The 18,227-nt window shown below is 47.0% G+C and overlaps 2 protein-coding genes across 8 annotated transcripts in view; both read right to left on the bottom strand.

Annotated features, from left to right (window-relative positions):
• Positions 1-1,391: 1,391 nt before the first annotated feature.
• On the bottom strand, positions 1,392-7,678 carry cox14 (cytochrome c oxidase assembly factor COX14). Of its 3 annotated transcripts, none has more exons than XM_078534656.1 (2): positions 7,557-7,678; positions 1,392-1,727 (listed from the first exon to the last, which is right to left on the bottom strand). In XM_078534656.1, exon 2 carries the CDS (start codon positions 1,715-1,717, stop codon positions 1,541-1,543), a length of 177 nt encoding a protein of 58 aa, XP_078390782.1. In that variant the 5' UTR covers positions 1,718-1,727; positions 7,557-7,678; the 3' UTR covers positions 1,392-1,540. The 3 variants fall into 3 exon arrangements, with proteins under 3 accessions (XP_078390782.1, XP_078390783.1, XP_078390784.1); XM_078534657.1 differs by having other exon boundaries at positions 7,561-7,630; XM_078534658.1 differs by lacking the exon at positions 7,557-7,678 and adding an exon at positions 7,405-7,480.
• Positions 7,679-9,830: 2,152 nt separating this feature from the next.
• Positions 9,831-18,227, bottom strand: part of LOC144672688 (bromodomain adjacent to zinc finger domain protein 2A-like) — a 131,889-nt gene continuing 123,492 nt past the window's right edge. For all 5 annotated transcript variants that reach the window (XM_078534593.1, XM_078534589.1, XM_078534590.1 and 2 more), the window contains one exon: positions 9,831-14,037. In XM_078534593.1, coding sequence (XP_078390719.1) covers positions 13,884-14,037 — 154 coding nt within the window. In that variant the 3' untranslated portion in view covers positions 9,831-13,883. The remainder of the gene's footprint in view (positions 14,038-18,227) is intronic.

The raw sequence follows: 18,227 nt of genomic DNA, 5'->3' as shown, positions 1-18,227 counted from the left end.
GTGGCTCATATGAAGAATGAATCTGAAGGTACCAAAGGGTGACTGGTGACTAGAGCCTACAGAACTGCATCCCAATAAGGCATCTGCTTTGAGGGTGGGGAAATATTTTTAATTAAAAGGTTTAAAGCCAGCCTTGGTAACTGCCCTGCATTACTTCAACACTAATACTTCTATTGTATACTTGTATCAAGAAATGTCCAATTAGTAATGCACTTATTGTGGAGTTTGACATACAACCCACATATACCAATGCCCATGTGTTTGTACAAGAGCAGTAATACGTAATGGTTTGGAGGAGGCTGCAATGTTTGGCACCCTATCTGTCACCATTAAACATTCACTCCCTCCACCCCCAGCACACTGGCTGCTGTGCATACCAGCCACAATGCACTTGCAGCAACTCGCTAAGGCTCCTGCAACAGCACCTTTCAAACCTGTGACTGCTACCACCTAAAAGAATAAGGGCAGCAGAAGCATGGGAACATAGGACTTCTTTTTGAGCCTGTTCCACCATTCAATAAGATCATGGCTGATCTGTGGTCTCAATTCCACTTTCCTGTTTACAGTTTCCCCCACCCAACGCCTAAAATAACCCTTGACTCCCTAGTTGATCAAAAATCTGTCTTAACTCAGCCTTGAATAAATTCAATGACCCAGCCTCCACTACTTTCTGAGGAAGAGAATTTCACAGACTAAAGACCCTCAGAGAAAATATTTCTCATCTCCTTAAAAGGACCTCTTAAACTGTCCCCACAGGTTCTAGTCTTCCCCACACAACAAAACATCTCCCATGTATCCACCCTGTCAAGCACCCCGCCCCCTTTAGAATTTTGTGCGTTTCAATAAGATCACTTCATTCTTCTAAACTCCAATGGGTATAGGCCCAACCTTTCCTCCTAAGACAAACCCCTTCATCCCAGGAATGAGTTGAGTGAGCCTTCTCTGCACTGCTTCTAATGCAATTATATCCTTTTTCAAATAAGGAGACCAAAACTGTACACAATATATACTCCAGCTGTAGTCTCACCAAAGTCCTGCTGTGGTAAAACTTCCCTCCTTTTATTTTCCATTCCCCTAGCAGTAAATGCCAACATTCCATTTGCCATATTAAAACACAGCAGCATACCATTTCTGTTATATAAAAAAAAGTGTTTCAAAACTTGATCATCTACCCCTCCAAGTCATGCAACACTTTGAACTATAATCGCCATTCCTTCACTGGGTCAGAATACTGTCTCAAACAACAGGTATCTTGTGTCATTGTTTTAAATGAATGCTTATGGAAATGTTTAGCTTTTCAATTGAGGAATAGAGGCTGTAAGTCAGTTTTCTGAAGAAAGATGAGCCAGCTAATGGCCAAAGTTACACCACAAAATAAGCTTTACAGGAAACAATTTTCAAAAACTATTTATCCACATCTTAATTTTTCTAATGAATAGGTTTTTAAAATTGTTGATTCTGGTAGTTACATAATGTTAAATGTCATTCATTTTTGTCACGTGGAAATGGAGGCTTTTGCTTCCCAGGGTAGGGACGGCTCTTAGTCCTTTAACATTTCATTGGCTTGTTCTTCAGCCGCTGCCTTTAAAGCCTTTTGATTCTGGAAGTAGCGGTATGCACGGGCACTGCACAGGTAACCACCGTACACTGTCAGTAACATCATTGACCCAGAGAACATCTTGTATCCAAGGTCTGCAAGCCTCTTGGAGGACACCATTGTGGCAGATCTGAAACACATACAGTTTTAGAAACAAAGACTTGCACCTTTCACAATCACAGAATGTCTGTGTTTCCCAGCCAATTAAGTACTTTGTGTGATAATGTCAAGATAATTTGTTTTTCTGCTATTGATGAGGGATGGAGGAGTTATTGGATAGACTGTCTATACTTAAGGTTGATAGGACTGGATGCGATGTATCCAAGGATATGGAGGGAAATTGCAGAGGCATTGACCATAATTTCCCAGTCTTCCTCTGGGGTGGTGCCAGAGAACTGGAGAATTGCAAATGTTACACCCTTGTTCAAAAAAGGGTGTAAAGATAAGCCCAGCAACTACAGGCCAGTCAATTTAACTTCAGTGGTGGGGAAACTTCTTGAAACAATAATTCAGGACAAAATTAATAGTCACATGGAGAAATGCAGGTTAATTAAGTAAAGCCAGCACAGATTCGTTAAGGGCAAATTCACGAGGGAATTGGATTATTATCTGAAAAGAAAATGTGCAGGGTTATGGGGAGCATGGCACTTGGTAAATTGCTCATTCGGAGAGCCAGAGCAAATATGACTGGTTGAATAGCCTCCTCCTGTACTGTAACAATTCTCTAATAAAAATTGCTAGGTCAACAGGGATAATTCTACCGCTCTTCTTTGTAATAGGGCCATAGGATCCTTTACATCCAGAGAAGGCAGATGGTGCCTTGGTTTAATGTCTCATCTGAAAGCTGGCACCTCTGACAATGCAGCATCCTCTCCGTACTGTACTGGAGTGTCGGTCTTGATTTTTCTGCTCAAGTCCTGGTACATGAACCCACAGCTTGCTTAGTGCAATGAACTGAGCCCATGATTGACACTTTTGGGGGAAAAAGACACTGGAAGCAAACTAGCACCCAGCTACTACCGCCAACACCACATCATGCACCCCACCCACCAGGCACATTTCCCTGGGCAAGCAGGAGGGTATGGTAGACTATTTTTCAGGTGGCTAAGAGTTCACAGAATCTTAACAGCACAGGTGGCCGCCATTCGGCCCATTGTGTCTGCACCAGCTCTCCAAATGAGCAATATGACCTAGTGCGATTGCCCTGCCTTTTCCCCGTACCCTTGCACATTAGATGATTATTTGAATAGAAACAATGTCCTCTTGAATGCCTTGATTGTACCTGTCTCCACCACACTTCCAGGCAGTGCATTCCAGACCCCAACCACTCGCTGTGTGAAAAAGTTTTTTCTCACGTCACATTTGCTTCTTTTGCAAATCACTTTAAATCTGTGCCCTCTTGTTCTTGATCCTTTTACGAGTGGGAACAGCTTCTCCCTATCTACTCTGTCCAGCCCCCTCATGATTTTGAACATCTCAATCAAATCTCCTCTCAGCTGCCATCTCTCCAAGGAGAACAGTCCCAACCTCTCCAATCTATCCTCTTGGCTGAAGTTTCTCATCCCTGGAACCATTTTTGTAAACCTCTTCTGCACTCTCTCCAATGTGTTCACATCCTTCCTATAATATGGTGCCCAGAACTGTACACAATACCCCAGCTGAGGTCTAACGAGTGTCTTATATAAATTCAGTATAACCTCCCTGCTCTTGTACTCTATGCCCCTATAAATAAAGCCCAAGATACTATATGCTTTATTAACTGCCCTCTCCACCTGCCCTGCCACCTTCAATGATCTATGCACATATACACCCAAGTATTTCTGCTCCTGCACCCCCTTCAAAATTTCACCCCTTATTTTATATTGTCTATGTTCTTCCTCACACTCCTCCACATTGAACTTCATCTGCCCACTCCACCAACTTGTCTATGTCCTCTTGAAATTCCACACCATCCTCCTTGTAGTTCATAACACTCCCAAGCTTCATATCATCCACAAGCTTTGAAATGGTCCCCTGCACACCAAGATCTAGATCATTAATATATATCAGGAACAGCAAGAATCCCAATACCGTCCCCTGGGGAACTCCACTACAAACCTTCCTCCAGCCTGAAAAATATCCATTGACCATTACTCTCTGCTTCCAATTTTTCAGCCAATTTTGTATTCACATTGCTACTGTCCCTTTTATTCCATGAGCAATAACTTTTCTCAAGTCTGTTGTTTGGCACTGTATCAAATGGCTTTCAAAAGTCCATGTACACCACATCAACAGCATTACCCTCACTGAACTTTTCTGTTACCTCTTCAAAAAACTCCCAAGTTAGTTAAACACGATTTCCTCTTTAGAAATCCATGCTGGCTCTTCCCTATCAACCCATACTTTTCCCATGTGACTATTAATTCTATCCCGAAGAATTGTTTCTAGAATCTTGCCCACCACTGAAGTTAAGCTGACTGGTCTGTAATTGCTGGGCTTATCCTTGCAACCTTTTTTGAACAAGCGCATAATGTTTGCAATTCTCCAGTCCTCTAGCACCACCCCCAAGTCTAGGGAAGACAAAGATTATGGCCAGTGCCCCTGCAATTTCCACTCTTACTTCCATCAATGTCCTTGAATGCATCTCATCCGGTTCCAGTGCTTTGTCAACCTTAAATACCGACAGTTTATCCAACACTTCCTCCTGATCAATTTTGAACCCTTCAAGTGACAGAGTTTCCTTGTCTGTCACCATGGTCTGGGTAGCATCTACCTCCTTGGTAAAGACGGATGCAAAGTATTCATTTAATACCTCAGCCATGGCCCCTTCATCCATGTGTAAATTCCCTTTTAGGTCCCTAATTGGCCCTACTCCTTTTACCACCTTTTTACTATTTATATGTCTATAGAAGACTTTGGGATTCCCCTTTATGTTGGTTGCCAGTCTTTTCTCATAATCCCTCTTCGCTTCTCTAATATGCTTTTTCAGCTCCCCTCTGAACGTTCTGTATTCCTCTTGGTTCTCAATTGTATTTTCTACCTGATACCTTTCATAAGCACACTTTTTCTTCTTTATCTTAATTTCTATCTCCTTTTTCAACCAGGTAGCTCTGGATTTGTTTGCCCTACCTTTCCCTTCCAATAGAATATACCTTTACTGTGCCCAAACCAATTGAAGGTAGCCCATTGTTCAGCTACAGTTTTTCCTGCCAATCTTTCACTCCACTCTATCTGGCCCAGCTCCATTCTTGCCCCATTGAAGTCTGATCTCGTCCAGTTAATTATTCTTACTCTGGATTGCCTATCATCCTTTTCTATCATCATCCTAAAACATAGAATACAATGATCACTGTCTCCTAAATGTTCCCCCACTGACACTTGATCTACTTGGCCCACCTCATTTCCAAGAACCAGGTCCAACAGTGCATCCTTTCTTGTTGGACTGGACACATACTGCTGTAGAAAATTCTCCTGAACGCAATCTAGGAACTTTTTGCCCCTCTCCGCCCTTTACACTACCACTGTCCCAGTCTATATTTGGGTAATTAAAAGTCCCCCATTATAACTACTCTATAATGCCTGCATATTTCTTCTTCTATGTTCTTCTCACTATTTGGTGGTCTATAGACTACACTGAGCAATGTCATTGAACCCTTTTTGTTTCTTAGCTCTAGCCAAATTGATTCTGTCCTTGAACCCTCTGGGACATCCTCTTGCTCCAGCACTGCAATGCCCTCCTTAACTTAACCAATATTGCCACCCACCCTTCCTCCTTTCCTTCCTTTCCTATCTCTTCTGAACACCTTGTACCCATGAATATTTAACACCCAGTTCTGCCCTTCCTTGAGCCAGGTCTCTGTTATCGCCACGTCACCATGTTTCCACATGACAATCTGTGCCTGTAACTCCCCAATCTTATTTACTATACTCCGTGCATTCGCATACATGCACAGTAACCCTGGTTTAGATTGTTACTTTCTCCCTTACCCCAACTTTACCTATTAGCTTACTATTCTCTATACTTGTGCTATCTGTCTCTCCCAGTGTTTTGTGCACCCTGGTATTCCTCTAATATTTTCTCTTGGTCCCCACACCCCTGCTGAGTTAGTTTAAAGCTCCCAACAGCACTAGCAAAACACCCTGCAAGGAACTCTGTCCCAGCTCTGTTCAGGTGCAACCCATCCAGCTTGTACAGATGCCATCTCCCCCAGAACCAGCCCCAGGAATCCAAAGCTCTCCCTCCTGCACCATTTTTCCAGCCACGCATTCATCTGCCTTATCCTCCTATTTCTGTACTCACTGGCACGTGGCACTGGGGGCAATCTGGAGATTACTACATTAGAGGTCTTGCTCGCTAATTTTCTACCTAGCTCCCTAAATTCTGATTGCAGGGCCACATCCCCCTTCCTACCTAAGTCATTAGTGCCAATGTGGACCATGACCCCTGGTTGATTACCCTCCCCCAGAAGAATATCCTGCAGCTGCTCTGTGACATCCTTGATCCTGGCACCAGGGAAGCAACATACCATCCTGGAGTTGCGTCTACAGCCACAAAAATGCCTGTCTGTTCCCCTAACCATTGAATTCCCTATCACTAGCTCTTCCTTTCTTCTTTCTCCCCTCCTATACAGCCGAGCTGCTCATGGTGCCACAAATTTAGCTCTGACTGCCCTCCTCTGAGGAACCAGCGCCCTCACCAGCTTCCAAAATGGAACACTGATCTTGAGAGTGGGACCCCAGAGGACTCCTACCTACCTCTCTTGGACTGCCTGGTGGTCACCCATTCTCTCTGTCTTCAGACCCTTAAGCTGCAGTGTGACCATCACGCTATGTGCTATCCATGTAGCTCTCGGCCTCGTGGATGCTCCACAGTGACACCAGCTGCTGCTTAAGCTTGGAAACCTGGAGCTCAAGTTTCTGCAGCTGACAGCACTTCCTGCACACGTGGTCAGCTAGAACACTGGTAGTGTCCATGACTTCACACACATTACAGGACACGCATTCCACTCGACAGCTGCCCTGCCATGTCTTAACTCTACTTCCCTTATGTTAACTTGAATCTACTTTGGACTTATTTATATTATTTTATTATATTGGCCCTTAAATTTCCCTTATTCCTGGCACTTCACAGTTAAATCCAATTTGCTGGTATATTGATTTGCTTTTCAATTGTCTACCCTTTATCAGGACTGCACTTTGTCCACTGAATACCATAGTGTCCCATTTAAGAAATTGTAAGCATAAATCCAGAGTGCAAAGATAAAACCTACACACACTGACCAGAGTGGGTGTATAAAATTAATCTTGACTTTAATGATAAATGATTTCAAGCACAGATCAAAAGTAGGGCAGCCTGACCTTAACAGTGCACATTTCCTTTCCTCACTGTAATGGGCATGAACCCAGGCAGCAGCAGCAAAACCTGGCTGTTCAAGGAAGGGGACTGGGGGGGGGCCAAATGCAGTCCCCACATCAGTGCCTCCAGCCCAGGGCCTTTCTTGGGCTGGTCAGTCAGTGGAGGCGTTTTTCTCCAAATCCCTGGAAAGGAGTCCCGGACCCGGGATCAAATTAAACTCGGTTCAGCTTTTCCGATAAACAGCGTCGTTACCGAGCCCGAGCCCCAGGCCCCCCCGAGCCCCCCGAGCCCCCCGCGAGCCCGAGCCCCAGCCCCAGCCCCAGGCCCCCCCGAGCCCGAGGCCCCCGCGAGCCCGAGCCCCCCGCCCCCCGCGAGCCCTCCGCCCCCCGCGAGCCCGAGCCCGAGCCCCAGCTGCCGCCGGTTTTTCCAACAAACTGGGCCCCTGTAAAGCCGACCCGGCCCGAATCCAAACCTCTCCCCGGGCCCGAGGCCGCGGTTATCGGTGTTGCTTCCCCAGCCACAAGATCAACCCTCAGCCGCGGCCCCGGGGAAACGTCTCGGCTACATTGAAAACAGCGAGTGAAGAAGCTGCACCTGAAGCAGACATTCTCCCCCCACCCTCACTCACCAAGTCGCCGCTTCCTCCTTTAGTCTGAGAGAAACTGCGACGACCGGCAGACACGGGTTAAAGGTCACGGGCCTGATTTTAACTCTGCCCAATGAAACCTGTGGGTGCTGAATGTCGCCCCAAAGGTAACTGAGTAAAAACCTCCTTTTGCTGTCAGACCTGCTGAGTTCTTCCAGGTATTTTTATTTTGGATTTCCAGCATCCGCAGTTCTTTTGCTTTTATCTGTATATTTCTAGTATTTGCTGTTTCAGATTTGGATGGACTGCAGCGGTTCAAGAAGGCAGCTCACCACCACCTTCTCAAGGATAATTATTTTTTATTTATTCATGGGATGTGGGCATCGTTGGCTAGGCCAGCATTTATTGCCCATCCCTAATTGCCCCTTGTCCCAAGGGCAACCACATTGCTGTGGGTCTGGAGTCATATGTAGGCCAGACCAGGTACCAAGGACGACAGATTTCCTTCCCTAAAGGGCATTACAACAGTCATCAATGGTTTCACAGTTATCATCAGACTTTTTACTGAATTCAAACTCCATCATCTGCCATGATAGGATTTCAAACCAGTACCACAGAGAATTAGATTTCAGAGAATTCAGATTTCCAGCGTCCGCAGTATTTTGCTTTTACCACAGAGAATTACCCTGGGTCTCTGGATTACCATCCAGTGACAATACCACGATGCCACCACCTCCCCTTAATTAGAGATGGGCAATAAATGCTGGCCTAGCCAGTGATGCCCACATCCCGTGAATGAATTTTTTTAAAAATCCAGCATTTCCACCTTTTTATAAAGACCACCTGATGGCCAGAGTCTGGAGAGTCTCTTTAAGCTCTGTCATCAGCCTGTCTGCACTCCGTGTGAAAAGTACAGAATAACAAGACAGACATTGTATAGAAGGTTATGCTGATAGGATTAGTTGAAGTACTGGGCGGAAGGAAGTGCGTGTGGATCTTAAACACAGGCATAGATCTGAGGAGCCGAATGGCCTGTTTCTGTGTTGTCTATGTAATTGTCTCTTCCATTCTGAGGCAGCTAAACTATATACGTTGTGAACTAGTTGTAATCTCTTAACTGTTCAATGTTGCGTGTGCAGTAATAGCTGGTATTGGCTTGGAACAGTTTACAATGTTAAAAGCACTATGTAAATTTAAATTGTTATCTCCAGCCAAGTCAAAACACACTACTAAAGATAATGATCCCAAACTGTGGTTTCACATTTCTATAGTCTTCTATAGTCACATTTAGATAGTCTTTCTTCTTTTTATGATCAACAGTGTAAAGTAGACTTTAAGTGCTTTTTAATCAACACACTTCCATGCTAATGTTCAAAAATGCTTCTAAATAATTTTTCCATTTGCCAAAGCCTATCATCTGTCATGGTTGGAAGGGTTGCTCGGGGTTGCTGTCAATGACAGACTAGTCCAACATTGGACAAACCCATGAGGAGAGCATTGGGGTTTGACCTAACAGACCTAACATGGCAAGGACCCATGGAGATTGCAAAAGCTCGTGGAATGTGCTACACAGATTGAAGTCTTTAAATGAATTAGTTCTGTGAAAGGAATTGGATTCATGTTGTGGCACTTAGTTAATGGTAGAGCAGTCAGTATGGATGGTGCTCTGGACAAGGGAGAAAGAAATAACAATGGTCTTGGAGAACAACAGCAGGAATTAACTCACCTCAGAGCCGCCCTTCTGAATAGGATTCAATTTGAAGTACACATATCCTGTGTTCCAGAATACAGTTGTGATTTCCAATCGCAAAAAGGGGATCCCAGTGAGCTTGAAAAACTATTTAGCATCAGTCAGTGGCTTTTAAACTGGCAACAACACACACATCAACTGCTTTGCACATCCATCCAGTAATTAGAAAGGAACAAGGTGGGTCATGAGAAAGGTATAGGACAAGTTGCGGTTTATAAAAGATGACAGAGCACATGAGGCTCAGGAACCCCATTTACAATGCTTTAATTAATTTACAAAAGGTATATTGAATTTTCATGTTACCCCTCATGATGAAGCTAGAATCTATGGGAGTATACAGCCAAATCTTGGATTTTATCTGAGACATGTATGCCACCTCTGTGTAGAGGTGGATTCACTGAAAATACTTCTCTCCAAATAGGAGTGAGGCCATTTTGTCCACTGACACTCATCCTAACCCAATGTGCCATCCAGCCTCCCCCACCAAAAACAATAGATTTATACCTGTGTAGATTATGGAGATAAATGAACAAATGATGCAAAGAATAACATTCAAAATGTTAAGCCTCAGATTCCACTTGTTTCTCAGTATAATGTGACTTTATTGAACTCACAATATATTCTACAGTTGCACTTGCATTACAACACCCGTCACAGCATGATTCAGAGAGGTCCTCTCTTTTAATAGCTTCTTTTTAGAAAGGTTGTTGGTCCTAAAAATATATAGAAACAAATGAACTTTCAGTCACAAAAAAAACTGTACATTATAAAACAGTTCTCAACAGCAAAGGTGGTCATATAAAAGGGTGTTCCTTTACGTGAAAGGAATAAGGAATGGGTTCTTCCATATGCAGACCAGTCCAGTTTCTGCGTGACTGATCCTAGTGACCTAATTTCCATGTTGACTCAAATGATTGTTTTTGAATATTGTTTTCTGACGGACTTTTTTCTGTGAAGGTTGGTAGTGTTTAATAATAGGATATTTTCCCTCCTTTCTCTTGCCCCTCCCACTCTGTGTTTAATAAGTGTTGTCTACATCCAGAGGTCAGCTGAAACAAAAGCTGCTGCTGGGTCACTGTGTAAGAGAGAGTGAGTGAGAGAGAGAGAATGGGAGTATGTATGTGTGTGTATATGTGTGTGTGTTTATAGGTGTGTGTGGGTGTGGGTGTGGTATATTTCTATTCCTGAAAACACTAGTCAAGGACTGAACAGATCCCAAAGTTTTACATATGTTGATAAGTTGATCTAGGGGCCCTGTCCATGACTGCCATTTTCACCAATACTCTAGAGCAGGGAGTTAATGCTTCTTGTATACTACCTGATTTTATTTATAAAATGATCAGCTTTCATCATTAGCTACATACACATGTGGGAGTGGGAGACAAAGAGAACGTTCTTTGTACTTGAGGGCTACTTCCTGCTGTACTCTCACTGTCCACAGTACCTGCTCTAGAGTGGGATGGGACTTAAAGCTTCCACTGCTACTGAGCATATATGTTACAACAGGGACCCGTTGTAGGATTTAACATCACAAATTATTTTGGCCTTTCCAGGACTGTATCATACCAGTTAAAGTTCCCTCCTCTATAAATAATACACAAATTCTAAAAATTGTTTGTAACCACACTTATTTTTGGTGAATTTTGTGCCCATCAAGTTGAAGGATGATAGTTCTGGAAAATGGAACACTCTACAGGTTTCAAGCACCTTGTGCCAATCCCTCCTACTCTGACCTCACAGAGAAAGAAAGAAATAATGATACCTTAGTTTAACAGCATGTTTAAATATGCAGCCCTCCCTCAGTACTGCACAGGAGTGTCAGCAACCTCTATCCACTTCTACAAATCCACCCCACCCTAACTTATTTCACTGAGACACGTGGCAAGCTTTCAGTGAGATTCCAGCCTCATGAAGGAACCTGCCAGTGACAACAGTGAGCTGAAGGACATTTGAAGGGGAGAAGTACCCCAAAGATTGGAACCACTGCAGATCTCAGCTGAGATCGGGACCATCAGCCGATAAGTGTTTGGAGTCAGACTGGAGGGATAGAAGGCCTGATCCGTCCATAAGGGCTACCTCAAGGATGTTACCAATATTTCCCGGGGCCTATCACCACCCTGTGGTGTCTCCGAGAAGAAGAAGTGAGCAGATGGAAGTAAATTCCCTCCAGACAGGGGCCTCAGTTCTATTTGCATGCGGTTGGTGGAAGGAGTGGAATCCCAGTTGGATCGATAAGGTGACGGTCCGTCCCACCGACAGAATATTCCATCATTATCCACTGAGATCATGCTAGATTTCCAGTGGAAACATTGAGGAGAATCCTGGCCAATGTATCTTAACCCAATCTCAGAATAATACTCCGTACTGCCCCAGAAGGGCTTTTTTCCCATGGAGGCTATTCTTTGTGGCCTTTTGCAGTGAAATTGCCAGTTTCGTGCTGTGGGCCCTTATCTGTTGGAAACTCGACTGAAGCTATGAAAACTCTTTTTTAAAATCTTTCCAGCAGTTACCTTTGTCTGGGTTTGCACATCAATTCTGAGAAGTGAAAAGCTAGAGGTTGACCAAACTGCGCTCCTCCTTTAACCAGATCTATCGCTGTTGGAGAGACCTGATCTTTGATCTTAGCTCTCAGACTGACTTGCGAATTTATTTCCCCAGCTGCAATACAGCCATGTACAAACACAAACATGATTGTTTTCCTTGTCCCCATCTTAAACCAGTGAAATTTTCAATCACCATCTATTATCACAAGTGTGTCAGATACAAGCATAATTCAGATAGAATCATAGAATTGTTCACTAAAAACACACCTACTCAAAAGCAGAAAGCACAATCACATCTATTTTGTAATGTATGTCAGGCGGTGTTTAACCATACCTGGAGCAGTCTGAAAAACTTCCACGAAGTTTACTGTGCACATTCACTCTTTCTTTTATTAAATCTATTTTCCTTCCCAACATCCTGTCAGTCACACACGACATGATCACCAGCAAATCATACCATGGTTGAGACCCTTTCTTTGAGGTTTGATGGGAATGCTGTGTCTGGAATGTAGCCACAGTTTGAACTTTACTGTAACCTGTACTGAGAACTCTGAGGAGCACAATAGGGGCCCACATGTTGTGACTCGGTACAGGGGTACCAATTCAGGGTGATTGATCGCACTATTCTTTCATTCAGCTTGCTTTTGTTCATTTTCAAGTCGGGCAGTGGGGGTGGGGGCGGGGGGATGGGGGTGGGGTAGGGTAGCGGGGTGGGTGAGAGGCATGTAGTGAAAGACAATAATATGGATTTCACTATGACTGTATATATCCAACTTTGAGCATGAGCTATGACATTCATATTCATCCCTGGGAAAAAAAATTATTGCTATATTGCGGCAGATGACACTTGTTAAATCTGTAACTACGTTTCCAGAAATGGTTACGGTTGGCCGAGGATTTCAATAGAACTGGAATTACCGGGTGTCATTGTGATGTCTGGACTGGGAACTTATCACTCCAGACATCACCACCCGCCTTGAGCATATAGTACGGTTCTGTAGCTCAGTGCAAAGTTTAAAAAAAAACATAAATAACATTATTTACTAAATGTCACAAATATAAATAGATATTAGTGAAATCTGGACACGACAGGTAACTACGTCCCTTACAGGCACAGCTCTTTGTACTGCTTTTGTCACTTGTGTGTGATGATGTCTGCCTCATTGGTGGGGGAGGTTGGGGCAGGAAGAGAGGGTCAGAACATAAGAAAGATTCAGAGAATGTCTGGAATGCTGTTTTTAAGATGAGTGTTTCTGTGGCTACTCTGTTCCACAGAGGTGGAATGCTTCCTGCATGACCTTGGGCAACATGAGATAAGAGTCAGACTATGTGTATGGCACGTAGCCCTTGGCTGTCACTGTATTGTTCATCTGGTTTGTAACCTCTCCCAGCCCCTGCATTTACTCAAAGCAGAAAGCCTTGTCCCGGCCAATTGAAAAGCCTCGACTAGACGAGTGCTGACCTGTCACGTTCCTAAAATATACATGTCACTGTCATGAGTCAGCACAGCAAACATTGCAATGGGGAAATAAGTGACTCTCTTGGGCTGAGGGGGCGACTACTTAAACAATTTAGTGAAAGCTCTCAGGTGTCACAGTGGGAGCATGAGAATGCAGGTTTAAATCCCACTCTTCACTAATCGATGAACATGGAACATAATTAACCTGTGCCTTTCCTAGTTTGAAAGAGCTTGCTTCCAATTGTTCTCACCCCTCTTGAAATTAATGATGAAGTGCAGTAACTGCAGCAAAATCTAATGGTATCCAAGCAGTCTATAGAGCACCTCTTGTTGTGATGTCCATTCCCCACATATTCAACCTCGGCATCTAAAAGCTAAGACTGACACATTAAGGATAGGGTTATTTTTTTTAAATACTGTGGATTCAAATCCACCATCGAGCCATTCGAAACTGCCAAAGCCTATTTTGTTTCCAGTCCTGAGCAGCCAACAGCCAGAGGTGGCTTTTGTCAATTCACACCGAGCTCAGATTGTACACAGAGCTCCAGCAGTGAGGGGCAATGTTGCTGGGCCTCATCTTGAACTCATTCTGCCCCAATTTCCTGGCGACTCTCTAACTGGAATGATAAAACTCGGCCCATCGATTCTCAAAGAATTTCCTCATCGTGTGTCCGGCCCGTCCAACCTCTGAGTCATCCTCATTAAAGGTCATGCAGTTATCGAATACCAAGGTAGTGTCTTCAGCAAACTCCTCACAGCTCAAGTATCTGTCAAGAGAAACAATTTCAAAATGTTTAGTGACTTGAAAAATAGCTCTCAGCATTCTCCACTATTCTTGCTATTCCACTCGACAGTGCTGTGCATTTTGCAGCTCAGTTGGCAAATCCACTGCCAAGTGTGGTACAGAAGTGCCAAGTTCAATCCCTGGTCTAAACTGAGTTAGCTGCATTCTGAAAGGTTAACTAGCCTCAGTGTAACCAATCCAGGGAGAGAAGGAAAAATTAGATCTCTGTCCAATGATCCCTGCCAGAATTTGCCCGTGTGTGCACCAAACCCATAGGGCCATTCATGTGTGGACCTAGACAGTGAGCAGTAGATGGCTAGTCGACCATGTCGGCATCACATCAAACATGATCATATCCTCATTGGATGTCTACACACAAGCAATTCTGGGACAGCGAGTTGTATAGCGATCTAGAGTGAGAATGGCAGCTGATATTAATGCCTAGCTCGCCCAGAAATGCCCAAGCCAATTGCAGAAGGGCAACTAAGGGTAGCTAAGACAGCACAGGCTGAGGAACAAGACTTTGTGATGTGTGTGTGTCTGGTTAAGTCCCGCATAGGACTGTGAGTTCAACCAGCAATCTGTGGAGCCCAAAACAGTTTATTCTTGCATGTGATGTAAATATGATCGTTGGATGTTTATAAACAATTGTCACCGCTCGCATTTTAGTTCAATGGGGCTGGTCCCCACTGACACACAGGCTGGTTCATACTGACACACAGGCTGGTCCCCACTCATGCACAGGCTGGTCCCCACTCATGCACAGGCTGGTCCCCACTGACACACAGGCTGGTCCCCACTGACACACAGGCTGGTCCCCACTGACACACAGACTGGTCCACACTCATGCACAGGCTGGTCCCCACTGACACACAGGCTGGTCCCCACTGACACACAGGCTGGTCCCCACTGACACACAGACTGGTCCCCACTGACACACAGGCTGGTCCCCACTGACACACAGGCTGGTCCCCACTGATGCACAGGCTGGTCCCCACTGACACACAGGCTGGTTCATACTGACACAGGCTGGTCCACACTGACACACAGGCTGGTCCCCACTGACACACAGGCTGGTCCCCACTGACGCACAGACTGGTCCCCACTGACACACAGGCTGGTTCATACTGACACAGGCTGGTCCCCACTGACACACAGGCTGGTCCACACTGACACACAGGCTGGTTCCCACTGACACACAGGCTGGTCCCCACTGACACACAGGCTGGTCCCCACTGACACACAGGCTGCTTCATACTGACACACAGGCTGGTTCATACTGACACAGGCTGGTCCACACTGACACACAGGCTGGTCCCCACTGACACACAGGCTGGTTCATACTGACACACAGGCTGGTCCCCACTGACACACAGGCTGGTTCATACTGACACACAGGCTGGTCCCCACTGACACACAGGCTGGTTCATACTGACACACAGGCTGGTCCCCACTGACACACAGGCTGGTTCATACTGACACACAGGCTGGTCCACACTGACACACAGGCTGGTCCCCACTGACGCACAGGCTGGTCCCCACTGACACACAGGCTGGTTCATACTGACACACAGGCTGGTCCACACTGACACACAGGCTGGTCCCCACTGACACACAGAGGCTGGTTCATACTGACACACAGGCTGGTCCCCACTGACACACAGGCTGGTCCCCACTGACACACAGAGGCTGGTTCATACTGACACACAGGCTGGTCCCCACTGACACACAGGCTGGTCCCCACTGACGCACAGGCTGGTCCCCACTGACACACAGGCTGGTTCATACTGACACACAGGCTGGTCCACACTGACACACAGGCTGGTCCCCACTGACACACAGAGGCTGGTTCATACTGACACACAGGCTGGTCCCCACTGACACACAGGCTGGTCCCCACTGACACACAGGCTGGTTCATACTGACACACAGGCTGGTTCATACTGACACACAGGCTGGTTCATACTGACACACAGGCTGGTCCACACTGACGCACAGGCTGGTCCACACTGACGCACAGGCTGGTCCCCACTGACACACAGGCTGGTCCACACTGACACACAGGCTGGTCCACACTCATACACAGGCTGGTCCCCACTGACACACAGGCTGGTTCATACTGACACACAGGCTGGTCCCCACTGACGCACAAGCTGGTCCCCACTGACACAGGCTGGTCCCCACTGACACACAGGCTGGTCCCCACTGACACACAGGCTGGTCCCCACTGATACACAGGCTGGTCCACACTGACACACAGGCTGGTCCCCACTGACACACAGGCTGGTCCCCACTGACACACAGGCTGGACCACACTCATACACAGGCTGGTCCCCACTGACGCACAGGCTGGTCCACACTGACACACAGGCTGGTCCCCACTGACGCACAGGCTGGTCCCCACTGACACACAGGCTGGTTCATACTGACACACAGGCTGGTCCCCACTGACACACAGGCTGGTTCATACTGACACACAGGCTGGTCCCCACTGACACACAGGCTGGTTCATACTGACACACAGGCTGGTCCCCACTGACACACAGGCTGGTCCCCACTGACACACAGGCTGGACCACACTGACACACTGGCTGGTCCCCACTGACACACAGGCTGGTCCCCACTGACGCACAGGCTGGTCCACACTGACACACAGGCTGGTCCACACTGATACACAGACTGGTCCACACTCATGCACAGGCTGGTCCACACTGATACACAGGCTGGTTCACAGTGACACACACAGGCTGGTCCCCACTGACACACACAGGCTGGTCCCCACTGACACACACAGGCTGGTCCCCACTGACGCACAGGCTGGTCCACACTGACACACAGGCTGGTCCACACTGACACACAGGCTGGTCCCCACTGACACACAGGCTGGTCCCCACTGACACACAGGCTGGACCACACTGACACACTGGCTGGTCCCCACTGACACACAGGCTGGTCCACACTGACACACAGGCTGGTCCACACTGACACACAGGCTGGTCCCCACTGACGCACAGGCTGGTCCCCACTGACACACAGGCTGGTCCCCACTGACGCACAGGCTGGTCCCCACTGACGCACAGGCTGGTCCCCACTGACACACAGGCTGGTACCCACTGACACACAGGCTGGTCCCCACTGACGCACAGGCTGGTCCCCACTGACGCACAGGCTGGTCCCCACTGACGCACAGGCTGGTACCCACTGACGCACAGGCTGGTCCCCACTGACACACAGGCTGGTCCCCACTGACACACAGGCTGGTCCACACTGACACACAGGCTGGTCCACACTCATACACAGACTGGTACCCACTGATACACAGGCTGGTCCACACTGACACACAGGCTGGTCTCCACTGATACACAGGCTGGTCCACACTGACACACAGGCTGGTCCACACTGACACACAGGCTGGTCCACACTGACACACAGGCTGGTCCCCACTGATACACAGACTGGTCCACACTCATGCACAGGCTGGTCCACACTGATACACAGGCTGGTTCACACTGACACACACAGGCTGGTCCCCACTGACACACACAGGCTGGTCCCCACTGACACACACAGGCTGGTCCCCACTGACGCACAGGCTGGTCCACATTGACACACAGGCTGGTCCCCACTGACACACAGGCTGGTTCATACTGACACACAGGCTGGTCCCCATTCATACACAGGCTGGTCCCCACTGACACACAGGCTGGTCCACACTGACACACAGGCTGGTCCCCACTGACACACAGGCTGGTACCCACTGACACACAGGCTGGTCCCCACTGACACACAGGCTGGTCCACACTGACACACAGGCTGGTACCCACTGACACACAGGCTGGTCCCCACTGACACACAGGCTGGTCCACACTCATACACAGACTGGTACCCACTGATACACAGGCTGGTACCCACTGACAAACAGGCTGGTCCCCACTGATACACAGGCTGGTCCCCACTGACGCACAGGCCGGTCCCCACATACACAGGCTGGTCCACACCGACACACAGGCCGGTCCCCACTGATACACAGGCTGGTCCCCACTGACACACAGGCTGGTCCACACTGACACACAGGCTGGTCCACACCGACACACAGGCTGGTCCCCACTGACACACAGGCTGGTACCCACTGATACACAGGCTGGTACCCACTGACACACAGGCTGGTACCCA

Source organism: Cetorhinus maximus, chromosome X, assembly GCF_964194155.1.
Source record: "Cetorhinus maximus chromosome X, sCetMax3.hap1.1, whole genome shotgun sequence".
Taxonomy (NCBI): domain Eukaryota; kingdom Metazoa; phylum Chordata; class Chondrichthyes; order Lamniformes; family Cetorhinidae; genus Cetorhinus; species Cetorhinus maximus.
The sequence above is the reverse complement of the archived record's forward strand: the minus strand, read 5'-3'. Positions and strand labels throughout refer to the sequence as shown.

Coding starts and splice junctions, on each gene's coding strand:
- cox14 (XM_078534656.1), bottom strand. CDS start 1,717: ATGGTGTCCTCCAAGAGGCTTGCAGACCTTGGATACAAGATGTTCTCT.